The following is a 22,077-nucleotide window of genomic DNA, read 5'->3' as shown; positions in this document are numbered from 1 at the left end:
AAACGCTACCATGGCAACTACTGTCACACTATAACGCTGACAAAACGCTACCATGGCAACTACTGTCACACTATGACGCTGACAAAACGCTACCATGGCAACTACTGTCACACTATAACGCTGACAAAACGCTACCATGGCAACTACTGTCACACTATGACGCTGACGAAACGCTACCATGGCAACTACTGTCACACTATAACGCTGACGAAACGCTACCATGGCAACTACTGTCACACTATAACGCTGACAAAACGCTACCATGGCAACTACTGTCACACTATAACGCTGACAAAACGCTACCATGGCAACTACTGTCACACTATAACGCTGACAAAACGCTACCATGGCAACTACTGTCACACTATAACGCTGACAAAACGCTACCATGGCAACTACTGTCACACTATAACGCTGACAAAACGCTACCATGGCAACTACTGTCACACTATAACGCTGACAAAACGCTACCATGGCAACTACTGTCACACTATAACGCTGACAAAACGCTACCATGGCAACTACTGTCACACTATAACGCTGACAAAACGCTACCATGGCAACTACTGTCACACTATAACGCTGACAAAACGCTACCATGGCAACTACTGTCACACTATGACGCTGACAAAACGCTACCATGGCAACTACTGTCACACTATGACGCTGACAAAACGCTACCATGGCAACTAGTAACTACTGTCACACTATGACGCTGACAAAACGCTACCATGGCAACTACTGTCACACTATGACGCTGACAAAACGCTACCATGGCAACTACTGTCACACTATAACGCTGACAAAAAAAATAATGAAAGGAGAGAAAATTAGATGAGTTACTCTTTCTGTGCAGACTGCCGTCTCCCTGCAGACATCTGAATTCCCAGGAGGCCTTGCAGCGTGGCCATACGGCCACCCCCCCACCCCCATAAAACCTTCATTATGGAGCCATTAAGAATCTGATAACAGGCTTTTTTCCTCTGGGCCCCCTCTCCACTATGCATACTAGTGGGGCTGGGGCGATAGACTCACACACGCATGCACGCACACACATGCACGCACGCACACACACACGCACACACACACACACACACACACACACACACACACACACACACACACACACACACACACACACACACACACACACACACACACACACACTCATCAGTGACTCAGATGTCCCTTGGCCTCTGCAGATTAAAATGTTAGAGCTGACAGGGGGTCAAGTCTGACATTGTAAATAAACAATGTGAAGGGTGTGCTGGGGGTAGGAGGGTGAGTGGGGTGTGGAGGTGTGAAGGGTGTGCTGGGGGTAGGAGGGTGAGTGGGCTGTGGACTCTGTGGAGGACCCAGATTCAGAATTTTTTATGTACATCTCATCATCAAGTAGGCTGAGCCTCATGCAGCCATCACAGATATTATTAAAGCAGCCTATATGAATTCCAGGCAACAATAACAATCTAATATCTGTTTAAAAGATACCCCGTTGCCATTATAGTGCGTGCGCTGGTGCATGTGTGTGTGCGCTTGAAGATCAGTTCTTGTCAGCAAGCGACTGATCTTATATTAGGCATAGCAGCCCTCCACTCACATGGTCTCCACATAAAACGTGTGCTTTGTCTACACAACCCATAAGCTGCTGGCTAAATTCCCTGGTGTCCTCCTTGGCAGGTTCATTGATTCTCACTTCCCTCGCCTCCTGCTGAAAGATTCATGAAGATGCTGACGGGAGGATGTGACATTCATGAATCCACCAGTAGGAGTCAGGCTTTAGCCATGTTGCATTGCCTATGTGTCTGTGACTGTGTTCATATAGGTTTGTACTAATGAACAGTTAAACCTCATCAAATATACAGTAAAGATAGGAGAATGACACATGGCAGTACACAGAGCAGATATGAGCCCTTGCAATCATGCATAATATAACTGGTTGAGGGAGCCTGCCAGGAGAACACTCCCACGGTAGTAGTCTAGTAACTAATTCAGGATTTTCTCCTAATCTGCCCATCACCTCTTAATCAGTGATCATTTACATTTATTGATAATCTTTAACAATTCACACCGACGCTGAAAGATTATGTAGATGACAGACATGATCTATATTTATGCAATATCACGTGTGTTCACGGGTCGTTTTTTTCTTTTCTTATTTTTTTCATTCTTCCCCTTTATGTAAATGGGGATAAAATAGATATGTCATGATATTGTGAGAGGTTTGAATGTGCTCCTTCCCATTGAGGCAGGAAGACAGCGTTCCTGCTACAAAGCTAAAGGAGAGCCTAATTGGGCACATGGAAGAAAGAAAACCTGTCTTCTCTTTTAACAGCAAAGAATGGCAGAGCACTTCAGGGCTAGCATGATTGAAAAATGTCCAGTGGGAATAAAGGCTGGGGTAAAGGCAGAGGGGTGGGTGGGGGCAGGGGAAGGTGGGGTGTGGTGTGTGGTGTGGTGTGTTGCGGGGTGGCGTGTGTGTCGGGGGTTGGGGGGATGGAGGGTGTTATGTAGGCGGGCATGCTCGGCTACTCTTTAACAAGCTGCCTGATTAAATCTCACCACTAATGACTTTGTCTCTCTTGTAATCAATAGACCTTGCTCTTTAAAAAGGTCTGTACACATTCAGTGGCAAAACCCCTCCCAAGAGCAACACCAGGGTTATCAGCCTATATGGTAAAGGAGTTTTATGTGTTTCATTCCTTTAATTCCCACCCATCCAAAGGACGGAACGCGTGGTAATGGATGGAGCCATGGCCATCAACATGATGGTGCAAAGCTCTGCTCATGCAGCTGAAGCGTGGGCGCTCGTTAAAAGACAAATGACAGAAAGGGGAAGTAAATACTGCAAGCAGTAGCTGGCAAATAGTCATTATTGCTAATGACAGATAGTGTACTGAAGACAGCCAAAACATAAGTGAGCTGAAAGTAAAAATAAAAAAGACATGGATTGCCTCAGGTAAGCTCATAGTACAAAACAATGATAATGATGATACCATGCACATAAGAGCCAATGGAGGGAAACCTAACTGGAAACTCCAGGATTACAACTTGGCCTGCTTCCAAATACCTTTATCTATGTTTGATTCTGTTTTAGATCAAGAATCAAGATACAGTACATCGCTTTATGATAATAATAATAATAATAATAATAATAATAATAATAATAATAATAATAATAATAATAATAATAATAATAATAATAATAATAATAAGTAAAGTAAGTCTTGCCGAGCTTACTGAACTTGACCATAAACCAACAGATACATCCACGCTTGCTGAACTTGGCCATAAACCAACAGCAGCCTTTGGCAACTTCATCTTTTATTGCCTGTGTTTCCTTTGATGTGGCATCGAGACAAGTTTCCCCATGTCAGAGACTGAGCTGCTGCATGGAAACAGGTGTCCCCTCACTTGAAGGCAGCCATTATTTCTAAATGGGTAGTACAAATATGTTGTCTGTCAGCCACTGAGGAAGAGAAAATAGAAAGTATAGTGGCTCAGCCTGTCAGCAAACTGACACAGACAACATACATATTGATCAACAGTGTTAGTAAAGATGGTCTAGTAGTCAATGGGGATTTCAATAAGATTAACTAAGCGTTAAATGGGTTTCAGCTGGTGACCAATTAGCAACCAAAGACGTGATACAACCTGACTGTCAAACACTGTTCCGTGATACACAGAGGGGTACACTAATACATCTGACTATCCATGTCCTATATAATGCACAGTACACAGCGGCTGCTATGCTCACGCACCTTATAGGTACTATGTGTAAATAATAGAGCTGGGACTCGATTACAAAAATTAATCTAATTAATCAGAGGCTTTGCGATTAATTAATCTAGATTAATCGCATTTTAATCGCATATCATTATTTGACCCGAGAACAGCGAGAAACCTTTTTTTCAAATGTTTTTTGGTATCCCAGTGAATCAATGATTATTGACTACATGATACCACTCATTTTCAACATTTTACTGTCATTAATATAGGCTACCTGTTGTGGAAATAATAATAAAAAGTCACCTCATTCTGTGTTGCCTAGAACTGGAGGTCTGAAAAAAATCAGTAACAGTAACAAGTACATCTCAGTGACATCACAAAGCTGTACTTACTTCATATTGTTACTGTTTTTTGTCAGACCTCCAGTTCTAGGCAACACTAAATGGGGTGTTTTATGATTTCCAGTTTTCAGTACTATAGAAAAGCGCCCAGTGAGAAACGTTCCGCGGTGAAAAAAAAGGTGTGATTAATTTATCTGTAGTTAATCGCGATTAATTTTTCTGTAGTTAATTAATCTAAATTAATCGCAATTAGTCCCGGCCCTAGTAAATAATGTTTTTAAGAGACCCTTTGGTTGTACAGTTTGTAGCAAAGCTTGTAAATAAGGTAAGCCACTAAGCAACCTTTTGGTTGTACCGTTTGTGGCAAAAACTTTGTGGAAAAGTAGTAAGAAGTAAGAGGGTACACACCCTTGGCAAGGGCAGTGTTGGCAAGTAACTATACATTTAATCAAGTACTGTAGGAAACTTAAGTCAAATTGTGAGGTATTTTCTTTACTTTAGTTTCCAATTGTCAATACCTTTACTTGTACTCATCTCAGAGGCAAATATTGTGCTTTTAATCCACTACAATTATTTGAAACGTTAGTTACTAGTTACTTTGTGGATTTGATTAGGCCTACACAATAGGCTACATTAACCACTTCAGCCCTATATAGCCTAATACAGCTCAACTGGCGGTCCGCGACCGGACCGCGGACCACCTCTTTGTGGATTTTTTTTTTTTTTTTTTTTAAGTTTTAAGTTAATATTAAGTTAATAATATAAATAACATCAGATGGTACATTTCTCATGTGAAATTGCTGCAAAGGCCCCCAAAATGTCCCCCAAGGGCCCCCAAAATTCTGGCGCGCGCTATGCGCACGCGCAGTGTGGCCTGTCAGGGCGTATAACTCCCGGCCTGATTTGGAGTTCCACTCCGGGCCTGCACTCTGCACCCCATTATTGGTTGGGTGGAAGGCGATCTGATTTGTATAAGCTTGGCTTGACCATACTAAACGGGCATAGAGCCCCGCTCTCCGATGGATGCCGCGCATGGGACCGGACCTCGGTCTTATTCAAAAAAATATTTGTGGACCTTCATCATTTCTAGTTGAGGACCCCTGGCCTAATATATACTAACTACGACTATTTGAAAATTATTGGCAGTTCGCCTTCCTTTTGTATTTTCACTTTGATTAGATTAGACATTAGATCACAGAGCAGAGAGTGTATCTGTGATCAAACCCTTGCTCACATGGATGGATTCATACAGGGATTCACAGTGGGATGACATTTGAACTGTATCGCACAGCTGTGCCTTGTCCACAACATTCATTCTGGTTGGTTGCTAAGCAACATTGGTTCCCTAGCTAGGATGCCATTGCCGGGTCGAGTCAGACAAGCTGTAGTGATGAAAGACTCTGGGATAAATTACATTGAGTCTGACTCACCACCACATCTTGCAGGCATTGTGGAAACCATCCACTTTGCAAACGACTACACACTGTATCAGTCATTCTAGAAACACATTTGTGATTCTGCTTTGAGGGGCTGAGAGTTCCCCAAAACTTGTTTGTGATAGCCTATGTAATATACAGTATTGTTTTCAAGCCATGGCAACTTGTTTTATAATTCAGTAATACAATTGTCTGACTCACAATCAAAGCACTCGATCCGTAGTGAATTCCGCACATGCTCAATAGTCTCCGCCAGGCAGAAGGCCATGGTCAAACTCACCAGAGATGTGTTCACCCCTGTCTGTCCGTCTGCGCGTGTCTGTCTGTAAGCACAGAGGGCTCTATTTTCGTCCATGCTAAACCCCTTATCCCTAAACTACTTTTTTGCTAAAATAGCCAATCTACATCAACACGTTGTAAGCTTGTAGATCGGCTATTTTATTTTTTGGTCATGTGATAAAGATATATAAGGTCCATCTTGCCCCCTTGCATCCCTTATCCCTAAACCTATTTGCCATTTTTTACTATTTTGAAAATCATTTTAAAATAGCTCAACTAGCCGATCTACATGTGAGCTTGTAGATCAGTTATTTGAACTATAAAAGGTTTCTTAAAATAGTAAAAAATGGCAAATAAGTTCAGGGATAAGGGTTAAGGGGTGGCGCAAGATATAGCGCTATATGTATAAAGTTGAGTGACTGCCTTCCAAGGTTTGCAGACCCTGGGTTGCCAACCCGGCCTGGCAGAGACCTGTGCTCCAAGGAGCACACTTTTCTAGTTTATATTTGGTTCCCCATCACGAAAGTGTTGAAAATCAACACTTATTACTCTCAAGTAGGGGTGTAAAGATACATTTGATCCAAATTGATCGATAATCGCAGTGTTCGAATTTATTATAATCGATTACTTTTTGCGCAAAACAAAAGTTGTCTACATTAATTTATGATCAATTACTATACATTCCAATACTGAGGAAATAAATCCCACCAGTCACATTAATTCATTGTGAATTAGATGTATTTTCAAATACCACTGGATTAGTGGTTTCAAAGGGATTAAATCAAATGGTATATGTAGAGATTAGATAATGTGTTGAATTGTTTCTGAAATAATTGTAATCAACACCCCTGCTATCAAGTAATGTCAGTGGAGGGTATGTGTAGAAACATACTGTACTGTACCCACCCGCACATACAGAACCTTCTCCCCCAGACGGTAGCGGCCCTTGGACTGCTTCTCAACAAAGAACCTGGTGGGACATCTACAGGGTGGGTCCTCAATGATGTTCCTCACCTGGAGCAGGACAGATACACCTGATTTATTTATACTGGAACATATACAACATGTATTGTAAAATGGATTTTGCTGTGTAAACTAGCGTTGTCACGATCATTAATTAACATGTCAATTTATATTTCTGTCCATATAGTCTTTTGAGTGCAGGCCCTTATTTTGAAGACCAACTGGTCCTGGGCCGTGAACTTTCACCCGAAACATACATTTTGTCACATGGGCTGTTTACATTGAGGCGGATGGGACTTTTTACTTCTGGTTCATACCGTTAATTTCCGCTTGTATCTTCACCTGGCAACCTAGAGCCCATTCATACGTTCGCAAAGAGGGCGATCTATCATAAACCACTGAAAAGATCACATGACGGAGATGTCCGTCATCGGCAGGGAATGTGTTTTTAATGGTTCAAATTTAGTAAAACAATCGAGTTGTCATACGTATAGCGTGTTGAACTTGACATGCTCTGTAAAGCACAATGGAAACTCCAAGCCAAATATAATGATAAGCAATCAAAATATGGTCTGCTCTACTGCGACATAAATTAACAGTGGCTTAGTATTAGCAATGGCTGAGAAGAAAGATCTCACACATATAAAGAAAACAAGGATTTGTTTTTGAGGGGCACTAGCCCCATATACAGCTTTTATCCACACACGTCTCAATATTTGCAATATTGACAATGAAAGGAGAAATTGTGTCAAATGTCCGCCAAATATGACGTAGATTTGTACGATGACAAACACGCCCCTCACTTCACACGGGTGTGATTTTCTTTTTTTTTACAAACTGTCCACAATGATTGACTAGTCTGGGATTATACATTCACATGTTAATGACCAGCGGCGCTGCCAGCAGCACCAACCAGGGGGCTACATTTAGGTAAGGAAGTCTTATTTAATAATACAAATATACAACTCTTAATAATAACGTTGGCATTTCGGGACCTCAGGTCCTCATATTTATGAATGAAGTGGGTCCATTCAGTTCTGGGTAAATATTTTGTGGGTCTATTTGGGTGCGGGTTGGTCAAATTGGACCCGTGAAGACCTCTACTTCAGACAATGCAGCAGCATAGATAACTGGAACTGGGATTCATGTCGATGCAAGATGTAATGCTTACAATATCATCCAAGAGGGTGTCTGCACCGCTTTGGCTCTTCCGGCCTGCAGGTTTGCTGGGACGCCGCGACGCCACCGTAGGCGACGTGGTGCTTTTGGGTGGGGGAGGCGAGGTGAGTGCAGGACGGTTAGGGATGATTAGTGGGGCACAGGGCGACCTGGTTTGGACCGGCGAGGACTCCGAGAGTGGAGGGGATGTGTTGGTAGCAGCAGACAAGGAAAAGCATGGCGTCTGAGTTGAAGCTACGGCTGTACTGGCGACGGAGGTTGAGAGGGAGGTCTGAGTGGAGGAGGAACATGCAGTGGTGGCTGGTGGAAGGTCAGGAACAAGATAGGAACAAGGTTATCTTTTTTAACTAAAAGTAACAAAATTACACAAAGATTATTGGAAAAACATTTAGTTAACTGACAAAAAGAACAACAAGACTACAAATAGTCTCAAACTAACACTAAACTTATATAAACTAAACTTGCCTACAACTAAGCCTCTTGGAAAAATAAAATAAAATAAACTGGACTATAGCAAACCCACCTTAAAAGCTACTCGACACTTAACTAAAATTGAAAGCAAAGTATCTAGCCTACACAAAATAAAATATAAAAAATAAATGATGCAAAATTATAATAACCTTGGACAGGGACAGGGGCGAGTGGAAATGAGGGACGGATCAGGGTGCGAGCAGGAGGAGGAGGAGGAGGAGGAGGAGGAGGAGGAGGAGATTGGACCGGGGGTGGAGATGGCTGGGGTGAGGGGGTCAGTGATGGTGACGGAGGGAAGAAGACAAAGTCCAGAGGGGAAGATGGAGAAAGGGTCCCTGACTCCTCCCTCTCTATTTCTCTCTCCAGTTTCACCAACCCCGGGGGCTCAACGCCATACCTGAGAGAGAGAGGGGGGGGGGGAGGGAGAGGGAGAGAGAGAGAGAGAGAGAGAGAGAGGGATATTCTCAGTGAGAGTACAATCAACACCAAAGTTAAGTCAGGAGGAATACGCAGCAGAGAACAGCTGGCTCAGTAGGCCTTCTCCATGTGTTACCTGGCTCCGATGCGTCCCAGCTCCATCAAGCAGAGGCACACTTCCCGAGGTTGCTTGTGGAGAACTGTGCATGGTGTAAACAGAAGGAGGGGGTGTTGTAATGAGATATCACTCATCTGAAAGGGACGATGCTTCCTGAGATAAACAGACCTCTGTCTCGACAAAAGGAAAACAATGGCAGCAACACACATGCAGGAATGGTAGCCAAGGAAATGCCACGACTGCAGCTTGAATGTACATGATTTGGGCATACGCAGGCAGGTGTAGCTTTCATATAAGACTTGAGTGTGAGACCAGTGCAGACAAGCTGACAGAGCCTGTGTAATGTTGTCATGCTACGTTCCATGTGAAACTATAATAAAAGTGTATGCTACAATTGCTTTAACTGTCCATTCTTGGAGTATGAGAAACATGAAACATCTCTCTCTCTCTCTCTCCTCCTTAAGGTCATGGGTCAGAAAAACATACAAAACAACTAAATTACATGTGTGAATGAATGCACGGGGAATGCAGCATGACAACCTTATAGTCTGCCGTAGTAACAGCGGGTTAACGTGTCATTGTATTAGTCATTGAACTGGGTTAGCCTGGCTTGGGGCCAGACTTGCCCTGTTGTTGATGGAGATTAACCTCCACACTATCATTCTCACGCATCCCACCATGCACGCCTAGACATGTTGAGGAAGTGCTTTCAAAACCGCAAGTTTGATATAACATATGTTTACAATACAACGTTGCTGTAGGGCAAGTAACTTTTTATGTTAATTTTGTATTTATGTATTTACAAATGTGTTTATAAATGCTTTAGTTTGTGGTCAAACATCGCAAGCTTGTAGGCTATAGATCAGCTATTCTCGTTATATTTGAAACATTGAAAGTGAATGTGTTTAAGTGTGTCTGTGGGCTTTATAAATATTGAGAAATACATAACTACATCCCATTTCCTGAAAAGTAACAGTTTTGGACCTTGTTTCTATGAATGGGGCTTAACTCACCCAAACCCTCTGACTCGAACAGGTAGGTCTCGTTAACTCACCCCAACCCTCTGACTCGAACAGGTAGGTCTCGTTAACTCACCCCAACCCTCTGACTCGAACAGGTAGGTCTCGTTAACTCACCCCAACCCTCTGACTCGAACAGGTAGGTCTCGTTAACTCACCCAAACCCTCTGACTCGAACAGGTATGGTCTCGTTAACTCACCCAAACCCTCTGACTCGAACAGGTAGGTCTCGTCAACACCAATCTTGCGACACCAGTAGATGAAATTGGCAGTGTTGTCTCTGGCAAAGAATGATCCTGAAGAAGCATCAGCTCGCCAGTGGATCACTCTACGGATGAATGGCTACATTTACAGAGCACGCACGCACACATGCACGCACGCACGCACATGCGCGCGCACACACACACACACACACACACACACACACACACACACACACACACACACACACACACACACACACGTTTATTTTGTTGGTCTTGTTGGTCTCTCTTTTCAGTTTTCTCCTGCAGGTGTGTGTGTGTGTGTGTGTGTGTGTGTGTGTGTGTGTGTGTGTGTGTGTGTGTGTGTGTGTGTGTGTGTGTGTGTGTGTGTGTGTGTGTGTGTGTGTGTGTGTGTGTGTGTGTGTGTGTGTGTGTGTGTGTGTGTGTGTGTGTGTGTGTGTGTGTGTGTGTGCTATAGGTGCAATCTACTTGTGTTTATCTTTGGCAGCCTATAGGACAAAGTAGGACATGTACAGTACTGTACATAGGTTGGTTATAAGAGGCTTCCAACAACTTGGGATGCCAAAAAAGCAGCTAAACGGCTTACAAAATTCTGTGCAATCTCTTCTACTATCGGTAGAAGCCGCCAAATAAGGCAAAGATGTTGTTACAGTACTTGTACCCCTGAAGGGAGGGGTATTTGTCCGGGATTTGCTGATTGCATTCTGTACAGCAACTTGTAAATATTTGTGTCCTTGTATTGTATCTATACAAATCTGTATAAAATGTGTGTGTGTGTGTGTGTGTGTGTGTGTGTGTGTGTGTGTGTGTGTGTGTGTGTGTGTGTATGTGTGTGTGCGTGCGTGCGTGCGTGCAGTAGCACCTTGCCATTGCTGGCCTGGATCATTTTGTCCTGCAGCTGCTGTGCTAACTGACACAAAATAACACCAGTATCCAGCCTCTCCATTAGATCGTCTCCTGTCAGGCCCACATCTGGAGAGCAAACATGCACACATGTCAATTATGTCAAAGGTGTTAGGATCTGTCTCCACAGACCTTGCCAGACCTGGCAACCCTGTCAGACCTGGCAACTCCCCCTCCCCCTTCCACTCTTCAGTCACATTCACTCACCTGTCTCCAACTCCCTCGTCATTCCACCTGTGAACTATTCGTCAATCAACCCTCCCCCTATAAGACTGGACTCTTTGCAAACTTCTGTGTCAGTTCATAGTTTGTTGTTGCCGATGCATGTTCCTCTCCTCTGTTGACTTTTTGTCATTCCGCCATTCCTGATTCCTGTGTTCTACTGAAGTAAGATATATTCCTGGTTTTTCCTGCGTTCAACTTCTGTGTAAGGTTTTTGCTTCCTATTTTTGATTAAATCCTTAAACGGCTATACTTGTCTGTGGTTACTCTGCATAATTGGGTTCAACACTCTGCATCACAACAGTATGAACTGACCATAAAGATGAACCCAGCAGAGCTACTCTTTTTGACAAAGAAGGTGTTGATTTTTGGAAGTGATGTGGATCGTCTTGTGGCCTCTCCCCCTAACCTGCATGCTGAACTTCGAAGGGAGATTTCTATCCAGCAACAGTGGTTTAAAGAGAGGCCATGGACAAGCCATTTTGTCCCCCATTTTGATGTGGTTTGTGGGAGGCTGAAGAACTTTGAGACCAGCTCACTACCACATGCTTCCCAGCCAGCTCCTCACTCTATTAGGGTTGGAGTGATGAGCCTGCATCCCCTTAGCCCTGGTTCTATCCGGCAGGAGACCCAGTGTATGGAATATTTTCCCAGCGAGCGGAAGAACCACTATATGGATTATTTTTCCCATTTTCGAGGCAGTGAAGAAGTTCATTCAGAACAACTTCATGCAACTAATCCGTATTATGGCACCCGCCTGGCTCGGGGAGGTCCCCGTTGTGTCGACAGGCGGGGGGGTGTGTCCCGGGGTCTCCCAGCCACCAAGCCCACCCGGGCAGCCCCGTCAGGTCCTGCTGCAGTCCCGCCTGCAGCCCCCTCACGTCCTGCTGCAGTCCCGCCTGCAGCCCCTTCACGTCCTGCTGCAGTCCCGCCTGCAGCCCCTTCACGTCCTGCTGCAGTCCCGCCTGCAGCCCCTTCACGTCCTGCTGCAGTCCTGCCTGCAGCCCCTTCACGTCCAGCTGCAGTCCCGCCTGCAGCCCCTTCACGTCCAGCTGCAGTCCCGCCTGCAGCCCCTTCACGTCCTGATGCACTCCCGCCTGCAGCGGTGCAGCCCCGTCACGGGCCTGCACTACGGCAGCGGGACCCCGGGGGTGTTTTTCAGCTACCTGACCCCTGTTTCTCGCTCCCAGTGACTTTGTCTCCTGTCTTTGTGAAAAGCCTGCCCAGCTCTCCGCCGTCCTGTTTTCTGCCGCCCAGCTCGCTCTCCACCGCCCAGCCTGCCCAGCACTCCACTGAGTGCTGTGCTGCCTGGCATCCATGAGCCCTTGCCGGCGGCCTCCATTGGTGACCTGCCTGCGCCCTCTGCACCCTCACCGACTGTACCTCCTGCTGACCTGCCAGAGCCCTTGCCGGCCATCTCCCTAGGTGTCCTGCCTGCGCCCTCTGCACCCTCAACAGTCCTTTCAGCCGGTGACCTGCCAGAGCCCTTGGCAGTCAACTCCAGTGGTGACCGGCGTCAGCCTGACGTTATGGAAGCTCTGGCCCTGGGCTTTTTGTTCGGCTGCTTCCGTCAGCTGCTGTCTGCCGGCTCTCCTTCTCCAGAGTCTGCAGCACCCTCCTCATCTCCTGGGTGTGCAGTGTTCTCTGGGGTCCCAACATCCTCCTCGTCTCCTGGGTGTGCAGCGTCCTCTGGGGTCCCGTCTCCAGAGTCTGCAGCATCCTCCTCCTGTCCTCCGCCTGCAGTCCCGCCTGCAGCTCCGCATCTGCCTGCAGTCCCGCCTGCAGCTCCGCCTCCGCCTGCAGTCCCGCCTGCAGCTCCGCCTCCGCCTGCAGTCCCGCCTGCAGCTCCGCATCTGCCTGCAGTCCCACCTGCAGCTCTGCCTCCTCCGCCTGCAGTTCCACCTGCAGCTCTGCCTCCTCCGCCTGCAGCTCTGCCTCCTCCGCCTGCAGCGCCTCCGGCGTCGCCTCTGCCTGCAGCATCCTCTGCGGTCCCGTCTGCAGCGTTTTCTGAGGCCCCGCCGCTGCAGCTTGCCTCTGAGGCCCCGCCGCTGCAGCTTGCCTCTGAGGCCCCGCCGCTGCAGCTTGCCTCTGAGGCCCCGCCGCTGCAGCTTGCCTCTGAGGCCCCGCCGCTGCAGCTTGCCTCTGAGGCCCCGCCGCTGCAGCTCGCCTCTGAGGCCCCGCCGCTGCAGCTCGCCTCTGAGGCCCCGCCGCTGCAGCTTGCCTCTGAGGCCCCGCCGCTGCAGCTTGCCTCTGAGGCCCCGCCGCTGCAGCTCGCCTCCGAGGTCCCGTCTCCTGAGTCTGCAGCGTCGTCTCCTGAGTCTGCAGCCCTCCCTCCTGAGTCTGCAGCTTCAGCCCCAGAGCCTGCAGCATCGCCTGTGACTCCACCTGCAGCACCCCTGGCGTCACCTGCAGCATCACGTCCAGATCCTGCAGCATACCCGGCTCCGTTTCCACGGTCCTCCGCCTCGTCTCGGCCTCCAAGCCGCCCTCCTGACTGCACCTCCTCAGCCTCCACGTCTCGGCCTCCAGGGCGTCCCCCTGAACTCAGCAGCTCCGCCTCTGGCCATCGTCCCGGCCGCCCACCTGAGTGCACAGGCTCCGCCTCTGGCCATCGTCCCGGCCGCCCACCTGAGTGCACAGGCTCCGCCTCTGGCCATCGTCCCGGCCGTCCCCCTGAAGTCTCCAGCTCTGCCTCAGTTTCCCTCCTCCAGGCCCCCTCCACCCGCCCTGCGTGTCCCTCGTTAAGGTTGTTGGACGTCTGGTATTCGTCCCTTGAGGGGGGGGTACTGTTAGGATCTGTCTCCACAGACCTTGCCAGACCTGGCAACCCTGTCAGACCTGGCAACTCCCCCTCCCCCTTCCACTCTTCAGTCACATTCACTCACCTGTCTCCAACTCCCTCGTCATTCCACCTGTGAACTATTCGTCAATCAACCCTCCCCCTATAAGACTGGACTCTTTGCAAACTTCTGTGTCAGTTCATAGTTTGTTGTTGCCGATGCATGTTCCTCTCCTCTGTTGACTTTTTGTCATTCCGCCATTCCTGATTCCTGTGTTCTACTGAAGTAAGATATATTCCTGGTTTTTCCTGCGTTCAACTTCTGTGTAAGGTTTTTGCTTCCTATTTTTGATTAAATCCTTAAACGGCTATACTTGTCTGTGGTTACTCTGCATAATTGGGTTCAACACTCTGCATCACAACAAAAGGTTGAGTATATTGGGGGCATGGTGGCACAGTCGGTAGTGCCTCACAGCTAGAAGGTCCTGGGTTCGATTCCCGCTGGGGACGCTGTGGGCGCTGGGGGCGTGTTCCCTCCTCCGTGTCATCAGTCCCCTTATCCGAGGTGGGGTTGGCGAAAGGCCTTTCTGTGTGTAGTTTGTATGTTCTCCCCGTGTCCCCTATAGGGTAGGTACCCTCACAAAAACAAGCAATAATCCTGGTCGCTAAAACTACCTGCGTGCGTTCATGCGTGCGTGTACGCGTGCACGCGTGTGTACACGTGTGCATGTGAGTGTTTGTGGAGACCCTTTGGTTGTACAGTTTGTAGCAAAAGCTTGTAAATATCTAAGAAACACACAGAAGAAAACCCTTTACCTGTAGTCTTTGTGGTGAAAGCACTCAAACTTTCCTCCTTTTTCCTGCCTTGATCTCCTTAACCCACCCCCCCCCCCCCCCCCCCCTCCTCTTCCCGTCCTTTGTTTTTCTTGGAGGAAAAAGACACAATCGGAACTAACAAATTTCACCCACTTTTGTGATGTGATGGACATGCACACACCTGCATATGATTCCAATATTCAAAACATAATGTACATGCCTGCTACTACACAAGCTATCTGTATATCCTTTATTATTTAACCTGTTTTGGTCCTGTGTTATTTTGTTTTTCTTTTCACATCTCCTGTTCTACCCTCTGTCCTTTCTCTTCTTACGAAAACTACAGACGATGGAGCACAATTGAAAACACAATTTCACTCACTCACTTCTTTACACCTGTAATCCTGTGATGTGAAAATAAAGATGATTCTGATTCTGATTCACACAGAATGCAAATATTACACTGTGGTTAAAGCAATGTAATTTTTACTGAGCTTCATTCATCCCGCCCACGGTGTGTAAAGGCCTGAAAAGACTCTGGCCCCTGTTAATGTACAGTATAAGGCCTGTTAATGTACAGTATAAGGCCTGTTAATGTACAGTATAAGGCCTGTTAATGTACAGTATAAGGCCTGTTAATGTACAGTATAAGGCCTGTTAATGTACAGTATAAGGCCTGTTAATGTACAGTATAAGGCCTGTTAATGTACAGTATAAGGCCTGTTAATGTACAGTATAAGGCCTGTTAATGTACAGTATAAGGCCTGTTAATGTACAGTATAAGGCCTGTTAATGTACAGTATAAGGCCTGTTAATGTACAGTATAAGGCCTGTTAATGTACAGTATAAGGCCTGTTAATGTACAGTATAAGGCATGTTAATGTACAGTATAAGGCCTGTTAATGTACAGTATAAGGCCTGTTAATGTACAGTATAAGGCCTGTTAATGTACAGTATAAGGCCTGTTAATGTACAGTATAAGGCCTGTTAATGTACAGTATAAGGCCTGTTAATGTACAGTATAAGGCCTGTTAATGTACAGTATAAGGCTGTCCCACACAAATGACTAAAGGTGGCCAAGATCAATGCACCAGCAAAAGCAAAACAAAAGGAAATCAACATTGTTTCTTTTTGACAGCAGCCCTCATACCACCATGCCACCCCGTACCAATAACACTTTACAACCTGATTTGTTGTGTTTATGCGCATGTAGTAAAAACCTGCGTCTGACAGTGGGGGAGACTGTCTAATCATCTCCCAGAATCCAACAGGTTGTAACATGTGCAGAACCTTTATGTTTTCCCTGACAATGCCATAAAGAGGGGAAAATGTACCTTTTCCTCTGGAATCTCACCACAGAGGCTTTTAAAGCTTGGAGGATAATATGTAGGTTAACCGCTTTCAACCTGGCACTCCTATATGGGGCCAACCTACAAGCTCACAACATATCACGATGTTGTGAGAAACACAACCACAGATTACTATTTGTATTATGAAGATATCACAAATATGTTGCGGCAAAGATTTGTGTCTCAAAGCCAGCTTAGCCCTGCAAGTTGAAACCATGAATATAGTGGTTTCAACTTGGTGGCAACAAAACGTGGTACATCTAAATCCATGGTATTAATTTAACACTGTCTGTACACAGCAGACGATGGTCTACTCTATAAAGGATTGAAAACTAAATTTCTTCAACCTACTGTTATTATTCTAATCAAAGTAAACTGTTGAATTATGTCTGCCCCTCTATATGCCCAGCTTTGTGTGTCTGTGTGATGATTTGATTGGCTGTGCACGGAATGTGATGATGTATGATGATAAGAGTGTGATTTTAGATCTGGATATAACGTATATAATGTATTGGTTTATCCAGTGAAAAGGAAACTCATACTAAAAAGTAAATTGTATCTCACCCATGATAGTGTTGAGCCACAATGCCAGGTCTTCTTTCATCGGTAGCAGGCCGGCATCATGACGGCAGGGTAGCCACTGGTTGAACTCCTGGGGGCTGGCCAAGCCCGGACCAGGAGGTCTGTATCTGGGACTGACTGGACAATTCATCCCCAGGCCAGTCAGGTGTGTGGGACTCAGAGGACTGTCCAGGGCTTCCACCTCACTGCTCATGCTTCCCTCCTCTCTTATCTATTAGCCAAGTCCCTGCTGCAAATAATAGATACACATTGTTTTGTCACGGCCCCTTGGCCTGGCCTGCAGGGCCTATGCTGTGTATATGGTGTACTGCCCTGTCTGTGTGTTTCTCCCACAGATCATGTGGGCGTCGGCCCACTTGAGACTTCTCATTAGGTGCATTAGGAGCACCTGATCAGTGCTCCTGAAACCCTATAAAAGAGGGCTTGCCAGCCATTCTCTTTGTCCCACTCCAGATGACAGCACCTTTCTGTTTGTTGCTCCTCACTGTTTGATTTGCACACTACAACACACCTTCACCATATTAACCACACATCCACACTGACACCGCTGATCTTACTGACTTCCACATCTCATACATTCTGTAAGCATTATTCTTTATATTAAGTATTATTAGTTATCTCTTGCAAATAAATTATTGTTATTTTGAACACTGCTCTGTGTCCTCCTCAATTTGTCATGGCCCAACGGGCCGGGTTATGACACATTTATTTCAGTTCAACTACTAACTATTAAGAATTGAACTCAATTACAATTGACTGTTACTAATAGTGTGGAACTGCCTCTGGCACATAAACAATGGGCTGAATTTGGGCTGGAGGATAGAAGGATGGGGCGTGTGGGGTGGAGATGTTCAATATGTATGGAGTATGGATTGGAAACAAAGAATTGTGTCAGTGAAAGGGTAGTAATGGTGGGTGCCCACATGGGCTTTCTCGCACTGAAGAATGCACAAAGATAACAAACCATGATTAGACAGATTTGAGCCAACTTGCGCAATGCACCCACACTAACCATAGAATGCTGTGGAAAGTCTTTACTCACATGCAAACAATACACACCATTACTTGATAGAGAAGCTACAGTAATGGGCTACAGGCTAAGACTTAATAAGATTACAGTACATCTAAAGCCCAGAGCTACTGCATGGCTCATTTGTCCTGTTTCCAGACCAGACTCCATCATAAACAACAGCCCCATGCAGAGACATGCTCTGGCTGCCAGTAATCCTCACTCAGTCAGCTCACTGCTAATCATTTGGAGTTAAGACAACAACACCTGCACTGGGTCACTAGGTAGGATAAACGCTGTCTAATGACAGAAGATAGTGATTACTATTATTATTGATGACTTCTTACTTTCATGTTGAAAGTATAAGTTCATGCTATATAACTACGATGATGTCCTCGCCACAGGTAGGCCTTATGTCTTCTGGGTATAAAATAACTAGAGAACAGATGGTTGTAACCCAGACAGGTAATGTTAGTATATAGAGCAAAACAGCTGCTTCTTTAAACGTATCTATTGTATACCACCTGTCTTTTTTGTGTTGTGAGTCGGTGCAGAGCAAATTCAAAGCAGAGTTTTTTTTTATCCTATTTATGGCTACTATATGGAGCTTTTGCCCTACTATAAGTAGGGCAAAAGTTTAGGCTTAGAGGTACCTACAGTATGTGTGTCAGTGGATCATGCAGTTTACACGTGCGATGCACTATACCCACAAGAACACGAGAATCCAAAGATTGGTGTGATGATGTCGCAGACAAATGGGTGCCAGTGCCTCATACAAACCTCCCCAGTGACCTCAGTGAAAGGGGTCTTTTGTAAACATGTCATGCAGACACGGGAAGGAGACATAGTGTATGCTGTATGGTGTGTGGGGTCCGCCTGCCAACTATGAGACTGTTTAACAAGTTGACCGGGAGGGCATGAGATCGTCTCTCCCTAACAAAGCATACAGGTGCTACATTCACACCTCTGCTACAAGATGGCCATGCTGGGAAGCCAAGGTAAAGGTCACACACTGGGCCAGCTTCTAGACACTGGACTCTTTATTCTGTTGCAGAGCCAAGATGTATGCCAGCGAATAGACATGCATGCACACAGGCACACAAACATGCATGCACAGTAAAGCAGTACACTACACACACAGGCCCATACCTGCAGTGCACTGACATTTGCAACTCTAGCTCATTTACTTTGCCCAACCTACTGTACGTCTCCAAAGTCATATTTGCATGAGTGACATTCCACAGCCTGTAATTGTGTTGCATGTCGGGTGCCAGTGCATAATAAAAGAGAACTCTTCACAGAGTAACTGCAAAGGAGGGAATATCTACAATTACACATCTAAAAAACAACTGCAAAGTTAGGTATCTGTGTTCAAGTCTCTGAAATACCTGAGGATGTACATAAAGATGACAGGGTGATGGATGGTTTGACTCCCTCGCCACGGTTCCAAACGGGTCTTTCTTGAGGATGAGCCCAAAGTCTTCCTATACATCTGGGTCTGGTAAACAATCTACCTCTCAACTAGCTGACAGAATTCTCTTTCCTGAAATGATAGGCACCCCTCTCGTGTTTGCTCTTGTAGATGAGCGTAAGCATCACATTTCTTTCTGAAAGAGACAACTGTTTCACCAATGCAGGTTGGCAAGTGAAAGTGCATTTTACAAAGAACAAATGCCTGCAGTGTGAAAATGGAATGTGTTGTTCGCAACCTGGAGGCTTCTCACTCCTGTACATTAAACAGCACACCGCATAGAGTCCATTTAGCATCAGCCATCGGTGTCGATTTACCAAACACTTTGAATAAACCCGTGGCAAAACATCAAGATCAAGTGGATGTTCGTCAGCATTGCCGGCAGCATCAACACTCTCAGCCCTGGATGCTGTCTCGCGTATCAGTCATAGGAATGAAGCAGCTTAAAACAGAGGTAATGCAAGACTGGAGGATGGAGGGGAGGTAATGAATGGACAGGATTATGTATAGTTGACATATATATTTCTGTTATGAGCCCTGACCCCATGGCTTCCACTCTGCTGCTTCTAGACTAAATAAACGTCCTGCCGACACAGGGGACGGGATGGTAAGGTCTATCGCCTGCTGCTGTACTGTGAGGCCTTGCTCTAGAATTCCACTGGAAAACGATAATAAAATATTTGGACCGCTGAGCTCTGAGAAAAAAATAAAAGAAACAAAAGCAAAGAATCTCATCCTTGACCGCTTCAATGTCACATTTATCAAATAAACAGTGGTTGCCTCTGTACAGTGTGTTCATTGAGTGGAAGTTGGCCCAGCGAATACTGCCCTACAGCTCTGCTTGTGAATGTTCTTGAATTCATTCATACTGAGTCTATGTGTGCTACTACTTTCACTAACTGAAAACAGTACATGTCTCTCCTAAAATTATGGCCAGACATTTAAATTATTAAATTATTTATTGGTAGAATTCATTGGGGAATTTGATCACTTATGTTTGAAAGTTTCCATCACTATTTATTTATTTTATTAATGAATGGTTAGGCTACAGGGTATTCATAGTAGAACATAGCCTACTAGCCTAGTTTGGACATGTGCATTCCAGACAATAATACAATAGTAATAGTATAGTAAAAAAGAAGAATGCTTTCATAGCCATAGGCCTTTGGAATATTAACAATAGAAATGACAAATATTTACATTAGGTGCCAAACGGTTATTTCAACGTGAACTAATTAGTCTGACCTGCTAAATGAGTTGTTCTAATTAATTATTTAATCAATTTCTGCCCAATTACAAACATTGGTTGTGGTTCATACTTGCATTCATTAGCATTCATCACAATCATCATCATCACACCCATTTTAAATAGAACGAAAAAAGCGACTTACAAAATAGTTAGCTGGTGCCTACAGAAAGTCCCTTCAGTATTAACGACCAAAAGAGAATCTTCATACAAATGCAGAAGCATAAATCACTTTAACCAGATGTTCTCCTCCCTGCAGAGGTCCGCTGCACTGCACAGTAAGACAATATACTGTATCTGCTGTAATAGAGTGAGGCCACCTTCCGTTTTGAAGCAAACACCCAGCGACGCGTCTTCAAAGTTTGTGGTGTCAGTTTACACACGTGGGGCCGCGCTGCTCACATAGCTAAAACGCTTTCTGAACACGTTCGGTTGGATTTGTATTTTGTTCACACATTTGTTCATATTTATATTTCAGAGTTTAAAGTTTCGCGCACTTATTAAGGAATGCGGTGAGTAAATTGATTGCATTTTTTTATTGCAGAATGGGGATTAGACTACAGTGTGTCCAAGGAAGGTACAGTAGGCTACAGGTCAAAAGTTAACAATTAATTATGATTGAGTCAGTTTACAAGAAGTGACACAACTCATGATCCAATTATCCACTGTGAATTGTTTGACTTTCATTTGTTTGCTAAGCACCCTGAGAACACACATTGATTACACTTACACTCACATGCGCGCCGCTAACACTGTGTTAAAGCCTCTGCAGGAGTCCTATAATTGTTAAAATTGTTAATACATGTTTTCAGTAAATAGTGTTATATCTGCATGTGTTTTGCCTTCCTACAAAATACACATGGTTCTGAACGATGATAAGACTAAATTCCTTCTCACCACCTGTTTTCTGTAGTTTAATGCCGACGATGGCTGGTGGACCAGAAGCACTGCATGGGGCTGGAGGCCTGCAGACTGTCTCCTCACTCACCGCTCATGTCTTCTTAGGTAGGTGACCTTGGGGTGTGATGGTGCTATTGGGCTAATGAGAGAGGTTGTGTATTTGATGGTGTACAGTCCTAGCCTTGTGTAGCCAGAAAATATCACTGCATTAACCTGGGGCAATTTGCATTGCAAAGGCAGATTTGTCTGGCTATATACGCGAGGCAAATACAATCAGTGGCCATGCACTGGCATCATCTCGCCTTTCACTGGAAGATGATGCAGTATCACAACCTCTTGATACATGGAGCAGGTTTTATTGTAACTCTCGCTCCAACAAAGCTCAAATATGTAATAGAACCAGCCCTATTGGCCTATGGTTTGTTAACCAGTAACGAATGTGTAATTGTATATATTCTATATTCAAATTTCCTGGTCTAGAGAGCAAGAGAAGTGGGGTCCCGAGACTTCACTTCCAGGGTGTCCCTGGCAAAAGTCAGTTTAATCAACTAGGCTACATCGGCTTTTCAAATAATCTTGGAAATTTTTGGGTTAGTGTTCCCTGGTAAAAAAAATCAATTAAGTGAA

General features: G+C 45.3%; 2 protein-coding genes across 3 annotated transcripts in view; one reads left to right on the top strand and one right to left on the bottom strand.

Moving 5' to 3' along the window:
- Positions 1-20,836, bottom strand: part of gas2b (growth arrest-specific 2b) — a 25,634-nt gene extending 4,798 nt beyond the window's left edge. Inside the window, exons 1-8 of one of the 2 annotated variants that reach the window (XM_083760162.1) lie at positions 20,696-20,836; positions 16,807-17,053; positions 11,036-11,145; positions 10,150-10,291; positions 8,949-9,012; positions 8,545-8,792; positions 7,917-8,224; positions 6,689-6,796 (exon numbers count right to left, since the gene is read on the bottom strand). In XM_083760162.1, coding sequence (XP_083616288.1) covers positions 6,689-6,796; positions 7,917-8,224; positions 8,545-8,792; positions 8,949-9,012; positions 10,150-10,291; positions 11,036-11,145; positions 16,807-17,017 — 1,191 coding nt within the window. In that variant the 5' untranslated portion in view covers positions 17,018-17,053; positions 20,696-20,836. Of the gene's footprint in view, positions 1-6,684; positions 6,797-7,916; positions 8,225-8,544; positions 8,793-8,948; positions 9,013-10,149; positions 10,292-11,035; positions 11,146-16,806; positions 17,054-20,695 lie in introns of both variants that reach the window. The other variant, XM_083760163.1, reaches the window with a different exon arrangement.
- The window catches only part of mettl15 (methyltransferase 15, mitochondrial 12S rRNA N4-cytidine), a 350,818-nt gene that overhangs the window by 321,247 nt on the left and 7,494 nt on the right, over positions 1-22,077 (top strand). The gene's annotated exons all lie outside the window — the stretch shown is intronic.

The sequence above is a fragment of the Protomyctophum parallelum genome (genome assembly GCF_964188405.1).
Source record: "Protomyctophum parallelum genome assembly, chromosome: 2".
Lineage (NCBI taxonomy): Eukaryota > Metazoa > Chordata > Actinopteri > Myctophiformes > Myctophidae > Protomyctophum > Protomyctophum parallelum.
This window is presented reverse-complemented; position numbering and strand designations above follow the sequence as displayed.